This window comes from Zonotrichia leucophrys, chromosome 6 (genome assembly GCF_028769735.1).
Source record: "Zonotrichia leucophrys gambelii isolate GWCS_2022_RI chromosome 6, RI_Zleu_2.0, whole genome shotgun sequence".
In the NCBI taxonomy this organism is placed as follows: Eukaryota; Metazoa; Chordata; class Aves; order Passeriformes; family Passerellidae; genus Zonotrichia; species Zonotrichia leucophrys.
Genome location: NC_088176.1, coordinates 12,000,134 through 12,016,232, shown reverse-complemented (window position 1 = coordinate 12,016,232; position 16,099 = coordinate 12,000,134). Strand labels below are relative to the sequence as shown.

Sequence of the window (16,099 nt, the reverse complement as noted above, 5' to 3'; positions counted from 1 at the left end):
GCACCAGAACTAAATGAAGATGCATTAGGTGAGCAGGTTATATTAACCATGAGGCATCTGACTGATCTTGGTCAGACACGCCAGAAGGTCCAACCAAAGCACAAAGGCAGGACAGGGCAGTTGGTTACCAACACAGCTGTTTTTAACCAGGCTTTAGAAGTGGCCAGATTTGTTTCCAAGACTACATTTGCTTGGGGATGTGAAGAAAAAGAGTTGGAAAAAGCCTGCTATGAAATTGTAGTCTCCAGTATTAGATGGTTGGGTCTTGTTTTGAGGTGTTCATAAATTCAAAGTCAAATGCTTGACACCTACAGCTCTCCTCTCCTTTGTGAAGGGATATTATAAGAACGTTAGGAAAATCTATTTGGTATCACTAGGCCTATGCAAAATGAGACTCTGGCCTTTGGTCATGTGGAATTGCACTATAGAGCTGAAAAAGGTGCCTTGCAAAGGAAGCAGCACCAGATGCAGAAGCTGGGCAAGAGCTTGGTGGGTCCAAGTGCCAGAGTAAGCACCACAGGCTGTTGCACTAAGGCAGGATGAAACTGAACAGCTGGAAAGCTCAAGCACTTTTACAGGAACAAAGGATGCCCTGGTCTCCACCTCTGTTTGTTCAAACTTGTCTAAAAGCGTAACAAAGGTGTGAGCTCTGCCTTTTTTCCTACTGTACACAAATACATGCATCCAGCTGGCAAACCAGGAATAACACTGGGAAGTCAGGAAGCGCCCAGGAATAGTAATGATCACAGCATGTTGAAAGAGCCATGCCTCACCAGCATAGGCTAACAAGAACATAAACAACATTTATTCATCTGCACCCCAAGCAAGAGACAGCAAAGCAATGCTGTCTAACCAACAGTGGATGGAGCTGGTATTTAGCACTGGCTCTATTACTCACACCCTTCTTGGTCAGGGCAGGTTACTTAACCTCTTTTCATCAAATTCTGCTGGGATATATCTTCAGCTACCCCCTTACAATGCTGAGCAACAACACTTACCTAATCTGCAGAAAGGTTAGGAGGCTCAGATATTCAATATCTACAGTGTGTTTTGAAATCCCAAAGGGCTCAATCTTGCACAGTCAATGGGGCAGGAGCAAGCAGTGCAAATGATACGTGTCATTACTAGAGAAACACAAATACCAGAGTCACACCCAGCACAGGGGTCTGGGGCATCAGACGCCTTCCCAAAGAGACCCCACTTCCCTGCAGGTCACAGGTGCTCACCCTTCCCAAGAACCAGGCTCCAGATGTCAATACTGAGCTGAGCACAGAGCGGGTGTTCAGTGATGGAGGAATGCAAAGCTGCTGTGGAGATTTTTGTTTCTAAATCGAGGGAAGCTTTGGGAAATCTGAACCCCCTGAATCAGTGGTTGGCTGCCTGGAAACCCACAGAAGCACTGTGATCCTGCTGCGCTGAAGAAGGATGGCTGAAAAGCACCTCTCTGACTCCAGGCTTTTGCAGGGAGTGGATAAAAATCAGCCAGTCATTTCCACACCCAGCCATCCACCTTCCCACCCTGGGGCAGGGCTGGCTCTTCTGCTTCTGAATCACCTCCCAGTGTGCTGCAATTTCCAGCCTTATGCACAGAGATGGACTGAAATCCAGCCCATAGCAACTTGCCATTGCATGCTTTTTGGGAAGCTGAGGTGTAAAGTCAAACCAGTGAATTTTTACTTTTTTTTTTTTAGGAGCAAAACCCAAAGAAGTGGTAAGAAACTCTAAGAAATGGTTTTAAAAAGCGCAACCAAGGGTATAAACCAATCAGGATCTTTCTATTAAATTTTGAATAGCAGCAGGGAGCGGTGACACTGTTTAGTGAAACAAGTGTCCCTTCAGCAAATACACAACATTCACATGAACAAGTCAAAGGCAACACAATTCTGGTGAGCAAACAAAAAGTGCACTGAGGAGATCAGGGACACCACTGTCACTCTGCAAGGGGAAAATGCAAGCTTCTGGCATTTCCAGCAAGACAGTTCCAGGGCAGAGCTGCAACAGCCTGAAGGAAAGACTGCCGGGTCAAGGGAAGAAGTGTAAAGACAAAGAGGAACACAAAGGAGAGAAAGGACAGGGAAGTGACATTCTTCTGGAGATGTGGAAACCAGAGGTAAACACACACAGCTACAAACAGCAAGCATCCAGGAACTTGCACAGGAAAGGTGAGAGATAAAAAGAGCCAGCAAGCAGAACTCAGCCTTGCACAAGCATTGAGAACTATCAGTAATAGCATGTTTCCTTGCTTGGCATGCACAGGACATGCACTGTTCAGCCCTCACACATCCCTCAGGAGATAGATGGGCTTTCATGTGTCCTTCCAGCCTGTAATCATGTCTGGCTCTGTAGTACAGCTTACAGCCTTGCAAAGCAGGTGACTCAAAAGACTATTGAAAAGCTTAAACATTAGGCAGGGTGTGAGCAGGGTGTGCTGGAGATGGCCAGCTACTCTCAGAGCCCCAGCCCACCTGTGGAAAGCTGTTGTGTGCCACACACAGCAATCAAAACCAGCAGAGCACCAAGTACAGGCAGGGGTTCACTGCTTATGGTTACATGAACTGGGAATGGCTCCCTGGACAGCATCACAGCTCAAAGGCTTCATGGAATATATGGTATAAAACCCTGCAGGCACTCCTAAGGATGTGTTGAGGGCTGTGGGCTGGAAAGCTGATGCAGAGATGTGTATATGCAGAGATGCAGAGCACATGTGTGGGTATGCACGGAATGGTATCCACCCCATGAACTTCATGTGTCTTCCATGGGAGACTGGCCACACTTGTCTATCACCTTGTCCCATTGCTAGAGAAAGAGCAGCATCCTCAGAGGGTGCTTTGTCTACCCCCTGCCAGGGGTGTCTGCCTCTGGAAGGGGTGAATCACTGACTGTCTTCACACAGCCCTTAGAGACACTTCAGATGCACAGCTTTTAAATCCCTAATGTCCAGGGGATTTATTCCCAGCTCTGCATACAAATACATAGTGCCAGTTCACAATACTGCACAGTTATGACTCCCTTACTTTTCCTCTAATTGTTTATCATTTTCATTAACATTAGTCACTAGAGCCAGATGTTTGGGAATGGCCATGAGCCCAGCAAGGGGGAAGGTGCAAATAAAATAGATGATTTCTGAGAACAAAGAAATAAATTGTTTCATGAAATATGAAAACATATTCTGTTTTACTGAGAATCTCAAGCTTGAACTAAAGCACTGAAGTGGTGGATGGCAAACACTGACAGGCAGGCAGAGAAGTGGATGAAGAATGAATAGGGGTGGTTCAGACTGGAGAGAAGTAGGAATAAATAAAAAGCTGAGAAAAAAGAGGAAAGAGGGTGCAGTTTTGGAAGTAACTGGAACATTGTAAGAGCTTCTGGCATGGAAGCACCATAACACAATGGAAAACAAGGCTCTGCTCCAGGTGCTGAGAAGAGTGTTGCAAAAAATTAACTCTCATTATTGCAGCCAGTCTAAATGCACTGGGATTCTGAAACATGGATTAAAAATGTCAGATCAAATTTGAAAATATTTCACTAACAACAGATAAATTTTGAAAGTATTTCAGTTAAACTCCCATTCTTGACCAGGACTACTATTCCATCTTCAATCAAACTAGCTTAGTTGTACAACAGATAGAGAGAGAAATGTCTGTATACCTGTCTTAACAGGTTCAAGGATTAAACCTTGAAAGAGAGGCAGGACTGAGAGACCAAGAGGGAGGTAATTATGTTTGTGAAGTATTGTCTCTCAAATAGTGAACATTAATAAAAGAATGGCATTAATAAAAGTACTTCCTGGCACTGATTTAATTTCCATTTAGGTGATGTCCATTTGAATACTCAAGCCTCACTACAGAAAAGTTCCCAAGCTTCTTCTTAAAACCATATCCAGTTATTTGGGACAGCATAAAGGCATGTGACAAACCCAGGTTAGTGTTTATGACAATGGGATGTTACATCTAGAGGTCTTCCCTGCACAAAGATGCTTCCCTCAATTAGGATCATCACACACAAATATGGAAGTCAGCAAATTCTGACCCAAGTCTTCCCAGAGAGCTGTGAAAAGACAGAGCAATGGTTTTGTGAACCACTGACCTGAAAGGTCTTTCTTGAAGAGAGGATGGTACACACTGGACAAGCACTCACCAGAGGTGTGTTTGAGAGATCAAAAGCCTCATAAATAAAATGCCCCTCGGGACGGGAGCTCTATGAAGTTGCTCTTTCTTTCACATTGGCAAAAATTCCTAAACAAATTTAGAAAATCGGGTCCAATGAGCCCAGAAGACCTTAAATCACACTAAACTAATTCCAAGCCTGCAGTTAAGAGGAAAACCATCCAGCAAGGCTAATTCCAGTGGGCAGCACACATTTACTGGCAAAACACAGTTTGTTTGGTAACTCACTCAGGTTACCAATAAGGACATCCAGACTCTGCACTTTCATGCTTACAGATGAGAAAACTCCTGGAAATCTTCCCATGTATCCCACTCCTCTCATTTCCATTGCAACTTCAAAGTTTCTCACAGCCTTAGCAAAACCACTGCCCTAGCTACCTCTGTGATGGCATTTCCCTAAGCTGCTACAATTCACTGGGAACAACCCAGACATGAGGGGTACAGAGATAAAAGCTGTAGGGTCCAGAAGGATGATGCCCCTGATACAGAATCTTCTGCAGACCTCCCCTTACTGCCAAGTATCCCCACAAACTCTAAGACAGCCTCTGCCTGTTCCTGGCACAGAAACCACAAACACTTCCACACAGCAGGAGTAAGACCTGCTTCTCAGCCATGCAAATTTCCACACTGACAGTCTGCAAAAACCAGACAACAAATGGTCAAACATTTGCATCCCCCATTTGTGCTTCAGCTTTCCAGGACAGGTGACATGGATGGAGAACTCTTATCTTGCAAAAAAAAAAAGCCATGAACTTTGCATTTGAACCTGCCTCCCCCTCAGCTGCCACACAGATTCCAGGGGACAGAGGTCTATTGTTCTCTTTATTCATTTGATTCCATCAGCTTCACCCACATCATTCCAGCAAAAATCTCTAATTTTTTCTAAATTTGTCAGCCTACTCATTTCAGGATTAATATGGACATAAGCTTTGAACTCTTATAGAAGTAGGAACTTGTCAAAATTATGCTCTTGCTCTACAGTTCCATACAATTCTCTTAAGAATCAAAACATTTACTGGAGAAGGGCAGAAAAGCAGAAAATGGGTACAAAGGCAAATTAAACACAAATTGCAGTAAACTGCAAACAAAATAAAAAGACACTACACCAGGCATAAGAAACCAATATGCCAGAGACCACTGGAATAATATTCTGGAGAAGTCACTACAGGTTTGTGATACTCAGTGCTGAGAACCACTGTGGCTGCTCCTGGAGACAGGGAACACTGGGCTGGGGGAAACTGGGCTAATCCAACACTGCAGGGTCTCTGTTCACAAAAGCAGCATCTATCAATACATAGATTAAGTAAACAGATTGGCTGCAGGCACATATCGAACCATGTTTGGGCAGCAGCAGATCTGAACCAAAGTGAAACCGTTCTATGATTCTATGACCTGAGCCAGACTTGTCCAAGAGAGAAAAAAGGAAATGAGGAGAGCAGGAATCACAGCACCACCGTGTCAATGAATCATCAGCCACAACACTCCCCTTGGCCATGACCAGTGGAGCCCCAGCAGGCCAGGCTGGGTCAGGTCAGGTCTGTCTGGGACACAGACAATGGGGTCCCAGAGAACCAGCTGCCCCTGGCCACTGCTTTCACTGCTGGTGACAAAGTCCCTGCTTTCCCCCGGCGCATCTGCTGGGTGAACCCTGACATCAGTCGGCCTTGCCGCTCCTGTCGCCGGCAGTTCCTGTCTGAAGGAGGGAGGCTGGGGACCCACTGAGACCCTACATATTTCAGAAAGAGCCATTTGGCTGCCAGCAGGAAGACAGTACACTAATTGTCACACAAGAAAGCCTGATCTCATGAGAGAGGACTTTAATTGCAGCTTCCTCACCCCGGGGGTGCAGATGGCATGGGTTTCACCACCACCACCACCACCCCCAGCACGCCTCAGGCACTTTGGCAATCTGCTTCCAATTTTGGATGAGCAAATGTCTGACTGGAGAAGTTCTTGGGAATGCTTTTTCCCCCCTCCACCTGCTCCTCTGACTTTCTAAAAATGGAAAGAAAACCTCAAGGGAAATAAGAGAGGAAGTCTGGGGTTTAAATAATGTGCTGACGGACTCGATACCTCTGCAAAAACTGGGAATCCTACTTGCCTAAGCAAGTAGAACTTGCCTAAGCAAACTACTTTTATTCTATTGACAGAGAATTAATTATCATCAAATCATAAACTCTAGTTTAGAAAGAAAAGATTAGGTGGCTTAATATTCTTCTCAATAGAGTCAAGCTTTTCTGTCCAGCAATAAATTTCTAGGCTTTCACTCATGAGGAGAAGCATTCCTGGAAGACACAGGTCCACCCTCAGTGCTGCACAAGCCACTGCTGTCCCTCTTGTGGCACCAGGGGACAGACAGGCAGAAAACAGAAGAAAACACCACCTTAGCTGTGCCACTCTGCCTGCTCAACTCCTGAATCATCAAGGCTGATGCAGAAAAAAATCCACATTTAGGGCAGGTGAGGCTTAGAGCCTTTACTGAGTAAATGAGGCGCCAAACCAGTACATTAAGTTTGCCAGGGAAAAGCTGTGAGGACCCTGGGATCAAATAGCAGCCTGTTTCCGCCTGCCCTGTCAGTCTGGGTGGTGTTTGGGAGGGACCATCCCGCCCTGTGATGGGTGTCAGCACTGTGACACATCCATTCCTTTCTCCAGCAGGGAAATAGCAGTGCTGGTGGTGCCCTGAGCCCCCAGGCAGGAGGGCTGTGCCCCCAGAGCCTTACCCTGCAGTACTCATCGATGGGCTTCAGCCTCTTCACTGCTACGTCTCGGACATGGCTCCTCCGGAACAGGATCTTGCCTGAGGAGAGAACACACGAAGGGGAGGGTTAGGGACATCACCTGCCATGGGGGACAGCACAGCAGCACCACACAGAGAGAGCTTCATCCCTGGCTCCAGCCATGGCTGCCAGCATGAAACCTGGATGACTGCCACCACAGTCCTGCCCGTGTGAGCTTCCAAAGGACACCCAGGGACTTATGGGACAGAGGGAGGTTCTGATTTCACCCTGTAGGTAACACAGAAGGTTTTGGTTCTCTCACAGTGATGGCAGTACCCTGGAATGGACTGACACTTTGCTGTGATTCGCTCCCAATTGAGGGTCACTCGGGCATGGCCATGCTGGCTGTGCAGGAAGCATCAGGGGCTCCATCTGCTCCCCACTCACTGCCTCCCACTGTGGATGCTCCTGCCCTTCCAGCAGACAAACCACACACCCAGCTCACAGCAAATACAAGACTGTTGGTGACAGAGCCCTTATAAATCTACATGGAGAAACCAAATAACAGAAGAAAAATAAACAAACTCTTTTTTTTTTTTTTTTTAACTAAAAGAAAAATAATAACCTCCATGTCCTTACTGGATGACATTTCTGCAAGCAGTTAAGATTAAATAAACAACCGGGTTTTGTGTGAAACTGATTGCAACAAAGTTTATCAAAATAATCTAGGAACTGAGTTTCCCCACACACAAGGATGTCATAGAGTTGGTATTTTTTTGGCTAGAAGGGATTATATCTTCGTGTCCTTTTTTGGTGGTTTTCTTCCCTTTTCCTTTTGTGCTGTATTCCTTTTAATACAATCAGACAAGAATAAATTGTATGTTCTCCTTGTGGTACAAGAAAACAGCATCTGCCAGCATTATTTAGTCCATGAAATATCTGTAAAAAAACCACATCTATAGTACACCCTGCTCCAAACTGCTTCTACCAACTGGCAAAAATACTCATCCATAGATTGTGAGATAAGAGACTGGACTAAGAAATCAAATCAGATCCAAAATCTGAATATGTGGCTTTGACTTCATCCGATTGCACAATCTGGGAGGTTAATGAAATGGCAGCCTTTGACAATCCAGTAGCAAAGGCTCTAAGCCTCCCCCAGACACTGCCCCTTTTGGCTACCTTTTCCTCCATGGCTGCTAATCTGGAAGGTGTTAAAGCCTTTTGTTTCAGACAGGAGAAAGTGGTTTATCTTTATCCCCAATTCTGGCAACAAAACAGTTTGTGCTGTGAGGTGAAGCCATTTCCTGGTGCCATCAGTTTCCCTTGCTGGGTTCCCTGTGGTTATCTCATTACTATGCTGATGTTGAGCCGTCCCTGTAGGATGTGATGCCTTGTGGTCACTGGGAAATCTTCAATGGGTGTCTGAGACATTGCATCATCTTCAGCAATTTACTCAAATTGCATCAGCTTGAGCAATTTAGTCAGAAGCAGCTGGAGACAGAAAGTGACCCCTCCATCCTCCTGCACTGACCCACACTGGACACACTGGAAGATTCTTTATTTCCTGCTTTTCTGTCTGGTAAATGGTGAGAATTATCTGCCTTGAGGATCACACTTATACTGCATAACAGCAATAAACTGCTTTTTGGGGGCAGAAAGAGGTAGGGGTAGCTATAGAGAAAGGAATAGTTCCTTTCTCAGTGCTCTAGAAATGCTGGTGTGGGAGACCTTGGTAATTTTTTTTTGCAACTTTTATAAATATACTGCAAAGAGAAAACGACATTTTGGAAACAGTCTCACTTTCTGGCTTTCCTGTTTTCAGTTCAAGCCATGAGTTGAAAGTTGAACGGGTGACCATATAAAAACATAAAGGAACCAAAGATTTAAACACATGAAAGATCTCCTGTAAATGCAACTCAGCTTTTCTAAAAGTAATAATAAAGAATGTTATATTAAACAGTACAAAAACGACCCCAGGATATGATGAATCTTAATTCAGTCCTTAAATGGAGATGGAAAATATCAAGGCAGCTGTGGTGTTAGGACAAAGCAAAGCCCAGAAGGTGCTTCCATTTTAATCCCATCAGCAAAAGGAAGATTTTCCTTCTACTGTTGAAAACTGGAAAAGGCTCAATGAGGCCAGTGGGGAAGATCTGCAGCTGCCCAGTCCAGTATGGCATTCAAAGCTGAGATCTAGACAAGACTGGGTATTTTAGAGCACTGTGGAGTGTCAGTCGACAAAGAAAAAACAAGAAGAGAAACAAGGACACTCTGCAAACACATCCAGTTCTGATGGGCAGCAAGGAGGGAACCCCCCCCCCCCACAAATTCTGGAGGTTTTCAGGCAGAGACGTCTCATTGACAGAGTCACCTAAGGAGGGACAGCTTCCCAAGAGCCCAGCTTCTCCCCTTGTCTGGGAAGGCAGACCGTGCTGATGGGGGCTCAGTCAACGCCAGCACAGCTGCCCAGCAGGGACTGCTGGCAGACCCAGCGCCAGTTACTGCTGCTCTCTCCAGCTCCCCCTTTTCAGGGTCTGCCTCTGAAAGCAAGGGAGGTCCCACAGGACTGGAAAAGGAAAGGAGTGTGAGAGACCCATGCTGTACACTCTTTGCCTTCTCCAAGTGAGTGCAGACCCCGTCAATGGAAAGCTTTGCCTAACAAGCTCCCTTGATAGCATCACCATAAATCCAGGGAAGGCAGAGAGCTGGGCAGCAGGAGCACATCAGCCAGCAAGGAGCCCTCTGGACAGCACTGGAAGGGAGCATTTTGCCCAGCACCAACATCAAGTGGGAAAGTTCCAGGGTGGCTGGTAAATGCAGAACAGCCCAGACAACTTCCTGGCGAGGGTGGAGTAATGGTTTATGTGCCACTTGGCTTTTCCTCCGGGAATACAAGGAAGGGATCTCTTCTCTGTGAGTACATAGAGCACTGCTTTCTCCCTCCTGAATTTTTACTGCAGCTCTTTTAAGCCTCCTCAGGCACTACAACCCCATTTTACAGAAGGATGAGTGGCTTTTCAACACGCTGCAGCCCAGCTAGGAAGTGAACAGGAAATCTGTGTCCATTCAGATGGGAAGTCAAAGGTTACACGAGATGACGCTGCCTCATGCAAGTATTTCATTCACTGGTGTGCCAGGCTTGCACAGGGCCAAAGGAGGTCTGGCACATGTTAGGAAGGGCTCTGAAGACAGCAGAAATTGGAAAGAGAGACGTGGGAAAGACAGGGCTCCAGCCCTTCTGCTAATGCAGGATAACAGTATTTATTTTTATCATTTTTTCTTTAAAGAAAATATTATTCCTAGGAAATTAATATGGATAAGAGGCAAAGTATCAGGTTTAACATAGCAGAAGACATCTTAAGTCATCCCTTCATCTTTGTGTGTGTGTATATATATATATATATGCAGTCTTTAATTTCACGACCACACACCTCTTCTCTCATAAGACCTAAGTTTCCTCCTGTATACACAGTGGGAATAATAAAGCTATGCAGGAGATTGTCTATCTGGCAGCTGCTGATTCTGTAAGCTTAAAAGTATCCTCAGAATATCATTTTATTCCTGCATCACCTCATACTTGGAGTAACATAGACTTTTAACAAGTGCCACGAGGCCCAAGAACAAACTGGTTTAAGTGCATCCAAACACTCTGGTGCTCCCATCAGCCCACAGACCTGTGCTGAGTACACCAGAAGGGTCCACAGCCTAATGGTTTGTAATAGCCAAGGCTGTGGTTTGTACAGGGAAGAAACCCAGCTTGGTGGCACTGCAGAGCATGGTCTTGAGGCAGGACAGCACCAGGCACCACCAGCAAAGAACCAGCACAAGTCCCTGAAGGGATGCCTAGCAGGAGAACCCTGCTTTCCTTGTCTAGGAGGGGGACATATGGTACACAGTCCCTACATGCACACCAGATGCCAGCTGTCAGCAGCCACTGCCCTTGATGGGGATTTGTAAGCTCTCAGACAGTCTCTAAAACAAATCTCCTGATCACACCTTTCACTGCCAAGGAGAGGTGCTGCATACCTAGGCCTTGAGACCTTCCCGGGATGCCTTGGTGACCTTCCCACCTTGGTGGCAGTGGCTCAGTGCTGAGCTGCCAGCCCTGCTGCTCCCCTGGAGCCAACAGTGAGAGGCAGCTGCTGCAGGGCCAGCAAGGAGCAGGGTTTAGCTCCCTTCCAAATCTGACAGAGAACAGATTCATCTCTTGGTCTTACTCTCTGATTGCTGACCTCGAGTCCCACTTCCAGGTATGTCTGGGTGATGGACTGGCCTAAGGACACCAATTGTTTGATGCAAAGAGCCTCTGCCAGAGACTAAGAAGAGACCAAACACACTATCAAAGGGACGATGGACAAATGCATACTGACATTTAATCTTGAATTTCAAGCACCATCACCACACTTCAGAACACTACACTTCAGAATGCAGCACGTGAAGCAAGCCATATGATAAATATTCTATAGTGGACAGCCTGAAGACTAATGGGAGCACTAAAAGTACTCTAATGTCTCATCTGATTTACGTTTAAAAGAGACATGTGCTGCCTTGACTACAGAAGCTCCAGCTGGGGAGGTTCTGTCAGTTCTCTCTCCCAGGAGCAGCAAAGAGCTCCTTCTTCTGCCCCTTCATGTTGTTCTTGTTACTGGGCTGTTGATTCTCTGCCTTTTTTACTGAAAACCTGAGAGGCACCAGGTCTATATGTATTGCCAAGCAACATGTTTAACCCAAAGTACTTCTCAGAGGTACCTGGGAGATGAGGTCAGACTCTTCTTGCAGTTACACTGCATCAGCTGCATCAGTAAACAAAAGTAAAGAATTTAGCCCGAGTGCAATTACAGGTTCTCCTTTTGAGCTAAGAAGCTTCTTCCATTGTAACTAAAACTATTTTGCCATTCAAGTATTTTTATGAAAGCTTCTAATTCTTACACATGGCTATCAGAATTATTTTTATACACCAAATAAGTACAGGCCTGCAATCAAATATGACACAAATTCCCCTCAACCCAGTTGAGCTGTGACATCCACCTCAGGGTCCTGCCAAAATTCTCAGGCACCTGACACACAATCTATCTCCAAAATGGGGCATTTAAACATGCACTGCCACCTTGCACTGTAAAATAGATAGATCAACAGCACAATGATATGGAATATAACAAAAAATTATTTTTCTCATGAAAGTACGTGTGAATGTCAATCAGATGGCAATCTGATAGCAGCCAGAAGGGAGGCGTGTTCCTTACAAAATAATATCTTACTTTTAAATGGGGATTCCAGTTTCCATGGATTGTTTCACCCATGATTTCCTGGAGTCAGAAAGTCAATGCCAGGGTCCTAACACTGATGGCATTTGCTCCTGACAAAGAAAGGGGAGGGAAATGATTCATGGTGTTTCCACCGGTGGGAGGGGGAAGGACTTTTTTAATAAGTAGAAACTCGTGACAGAGTCAGAACTGTTGGCTGAACTTGTCTTGCCAAAGAGCCTCAGCTGATAAGGGCCTTTGCTAATCAGCAGGAATTACCATGGAAGGTGACAAGAGGTGATGGAGACAGATGAGGCAGCCAGGAAAGCCACACAAGCAATAACAATATTGCCCTGAGATGTGGGGGATGGTGGGGAGAGTGTCCTCCTGCCCTTGGATCCTGTTTTTAATGTGCATAAGCTGCAATGTTAAAAAAAATCACTGAGAAGCAATGAAGCATGGGAAGTAACATGGCTTGTATAAAAGAGTATCACCAGGAAGAGAAATCTTCCTCCATTAGAAGTGATAAGCAGAATATGCTCCTACATGAATAATTAGAAAGGGGAACCAAGTGACAGGGCTGGATTGTCCTCTAGGGACAACAGCATCAGCTCCAGAGCAGCTTTGCTAGTCGACACTTTGTGAATTGAAGCATCAGGCACAGCTGGAAGGAGAAAAGCCACGAGCACTGACACCGAAATTCAGGAGTGACAGACGGGGGCCATGGGGTGCAAATCTCAAGCTATGTTTGTAGAATATTTTGCATAGGCCAAGAGCTACTTCACATTGCTCTGTGTCCTGCTGCTATCACCCAAACAACCCACTGCTGCTGTAATCTCCTCTTCACACGTCCCAGTTGCAAATCTCTCACCTCTCCAAAGCAAAGCAGGAATCACAGTGTAGGCAAATGATATAGAGTTTGGTCTGGAAAGGGCAGGCAGAAGTTGCACAAAATAATCCTTTCAATTTTTTCACTGTGGGGCAGCTCCCTGTGCACTGGTCTGTGAGCATCAGCAAACACAGAGATCCATCAGCACTTCACTTAAAACAACTTTACCACCAGAGCACAGCAAAGCAAAGCATCCACCCCACACAAGATGATCTCAGTATAAGCACAAGTCCCCAGAATCCTTAAAACTGAACTTCCCAGTCTGTGGGTGGTCATAAAATGTTGGAAGTGTTGATTCAGTGGGTCAGGTCTTCAATTTCTGCAGTGAAATTGGTGCCTCCTCAAACTACACAGCTCAGCTTCTCCAAGGGAAAGTGAACTGGTGTGTAATTGTGGGTTGCAAGAGCTGCATTATCCTGCAAACAGCCAAGAGCTCTTAATTGCAGAAAGCAGTCAGTGTGTCTGAGGGCAGAGGGAGGAGTGTGCTCACACCTGCAGCCAGCACACCCTCACCTGGAGGAACCAACACCATGATAATTCCCAGTCCCACTGAGACAAGAAGCCCAGAGAGGGTCAGATTTTCAAAACACCTGAGAAATGATGCCTTAGGAAACAGCAGGGCTTTCTCATACAGAGGATGCAGGAGTGTCCTGCTCTTTGCATAACCTTTGCTACGCTGGGAGCAAAAGGCACAGAAAACCCTTCCAAAGCATCATCCTTACCTCTGCATGCTTCTCCCTAAGAATCACATCCACTGCACTCTTTGTTTCATTTTGTTGAACATCCTCCAAAAAGATCCATTTCCAAATATCCAGGACCAAGTTTTGCAAATTTAATGTGCAATAACACCAAGGCTTAAATAATGATCAGGCTATCTGGACCCTGAACCAAACTGAGAAACAGAGAAACACCAAGCACTGCATCTGATTGCTGAAACACTTGGTTTTCCTCCCGTATCAGCTGGCGCCACTGTCCTGCCCTCCCCGAGGTAGTTAGTGGCTCCTAACCTGTGATTTCCAAATCATTAGGGCTCCACAGTCTGCAGAGCTATGTTCCAGAGTACCTTTCACTCCCTGGGCAGTGTTGCAATGATGTGGATCGCTGCACGTTGGCCCAACAATTTTGGGAAGGAGCAGTTCCTGTGGGTATTTCACATTTGCTGGTGAAAATGGTTGTTTCATCTGAGCTACTTCAGTGCCTGACTCCTGAGCAGGACAAGGAAAGAGCCTCTCAAATGCCTTTGTGCCACCTTAACCATCAAAAATACTCTTCCTAAAGGGCAAGACCCTGTCCCTGCAGTTACACTAACAAAACTCCTTCTCTGCTCTTTCCAAACCCACATCAAGTACCACATTGCTCACTGGGGTCTGGTAAAGTCACCGGGTGTCTTCCTACAGACACTGAGTGGTATGGACCCTCAGGAAGGGACCATATGGTTCCTCCTCAGTCTTTTAAAGCAGGAGCCTTAAGGAACAGAGCCTATTAAAACATTTATGCTGTCTTGTGAGACCTGTCATTCATGCAGGAGCTGGTGTGACACTAAGCCTGAGACACCACCTCGGAGGCCCTTGGCCAGCACCAGCCTTGCCAGCAGGGACCTTGGGGCTACATCCACTGGGATAAGAGACCCTGCAGCAGGGTCACTGCAGGGAGATGGATGTGCACCACACCCCTGCCAAACCGCACTGGAAAAGCACAACAAGGCCCCAGCCACATCCTCTGGCGTGATGGGCAATAACAGTGCTTGGGAGGCTCCACCCTTAAGCTGGTTGAGAACTGGAGCTGTGAATAAACTAATATTTCCACTCATACCACGTAGATGAAAGTTATTATTACAGGGAGGGTGGCCATGCAATAACGCGGTGCCACAGCGTGTGCTCTTACAGGAGCACTGCAAATTGAGGGGTAGGGATGCAAACGTGGCTTCACAAGGTCACAAAACGAGCACACACTAATGAAAGCCATAGAGCCAGTCCCTAGATCCCTCTGCTGATCTGAGCATGAAAATACACCTACCTTGCTATCCAGGGCCAGAAAAATCTTCCTGTTCAGTTATTTTAATTGAAAACAAATTCTAAATTTCTGCCACAAAAGAGGCAAAACTCTTTCCAGTGGAAGACCTTGATTAAGTCAGCTGCCAGTTTACACATGCCCCATATTCTAGGAGGTGAAATTCAGCAGTCAGATCGGCAGGGACAGTGCTCCACAGAGCAGCTGGGGTATTTGGAAGGCACCAATTAACACAGAAATTAAACAAAGAAACAATATGGTAGCAAACAAACTAGGCAAGGCTGGAACTCACCAGCTAGGGTTTCAGAGAGCTGTAGTAAGAAATTAACTCCCCAGTGCTTCACAAAACAGAGCACTGTTCTTGTTTCCTAAATCAAAGTGCTCTCTTGGAGTCCTCCAGGTGAAACTGCTGACTGGTTTTAAGCTGAATTTTCACTAGATGACAGCAGGTACAGAAGAAGCTGCTGAACAACAACCAGACCAAAACTGGCTGGCCCCTGAGTCAAGAAGCTCATCACAGACCAAGCAAGACACCATCTCAAACCACAGACATAATCCTCTGGTTCCAGACACATCTCTTCGATATATCTTACTTTTAAGTGTTATTAAGGCAATCTCTGGTAGGGATTTTCTCTCTGCCTGCTCTGATCCCTGATAAAGCTATTGCTGCTTCAAAGGCTCACAATCATGCACTTTAAAGCAGGGATGACCAGTTTCTGTGCTTCAGGAGAAGGGATATGGGCACATATTGGGGCTCTGACCCTTTGCACCAACCTGTGCCATCTTCAAAGCCAGACCTGCACCCTTGTCCTGCAGTGCAATAACCCACCCGGGACTTGTGCCCACAGATATTGATTGGATCTGACTAGAATGGAGATGATTTTCCCACAGCAGCAGAGCACAGTGCTGTGCTTTGTGTCTGCAGCTAGAAAGGCGTTGATAACACCCCAGTGTTTTGGTGCTCCAGAAGCAGTGCTCACAAAGCCTCACAGCTATACAACATTGCCATCACCACCACCAGAAGGCTGGAGTGGGCAAAACCTTGGGAGAGGACATAGCCAGGACAGC

At 46.0% G+C, this 16,099-nt stretch overlaps 1 protein-coding gene across 4 annotated transcripts in view; it reads right to left on the bottom strand.

The window, feature by feature from the left end:
* Nucleotides 1–16,099, bottom strand: part of SH3PXD2A (SH3 and PX domains 2A) — a 241,674-nt gene that overhangs the window by 137,627 nt on the left and 87,948 nt on the right. For all 4 annotated transcript variants that reach the window (XM_064717417.1, XM_064717415.1, XM_064717418.1 and 1 more), the window contains exon 4: nt 6,890–6,966. In XM_064717417.1, coding sequence (XP_064573487.1) covers nt 6,890–6,966 — 77 coding nt within the window. The remainder of the gene's footprint in view (nt 1–6,889; nt 6,967–16,099) is intronic.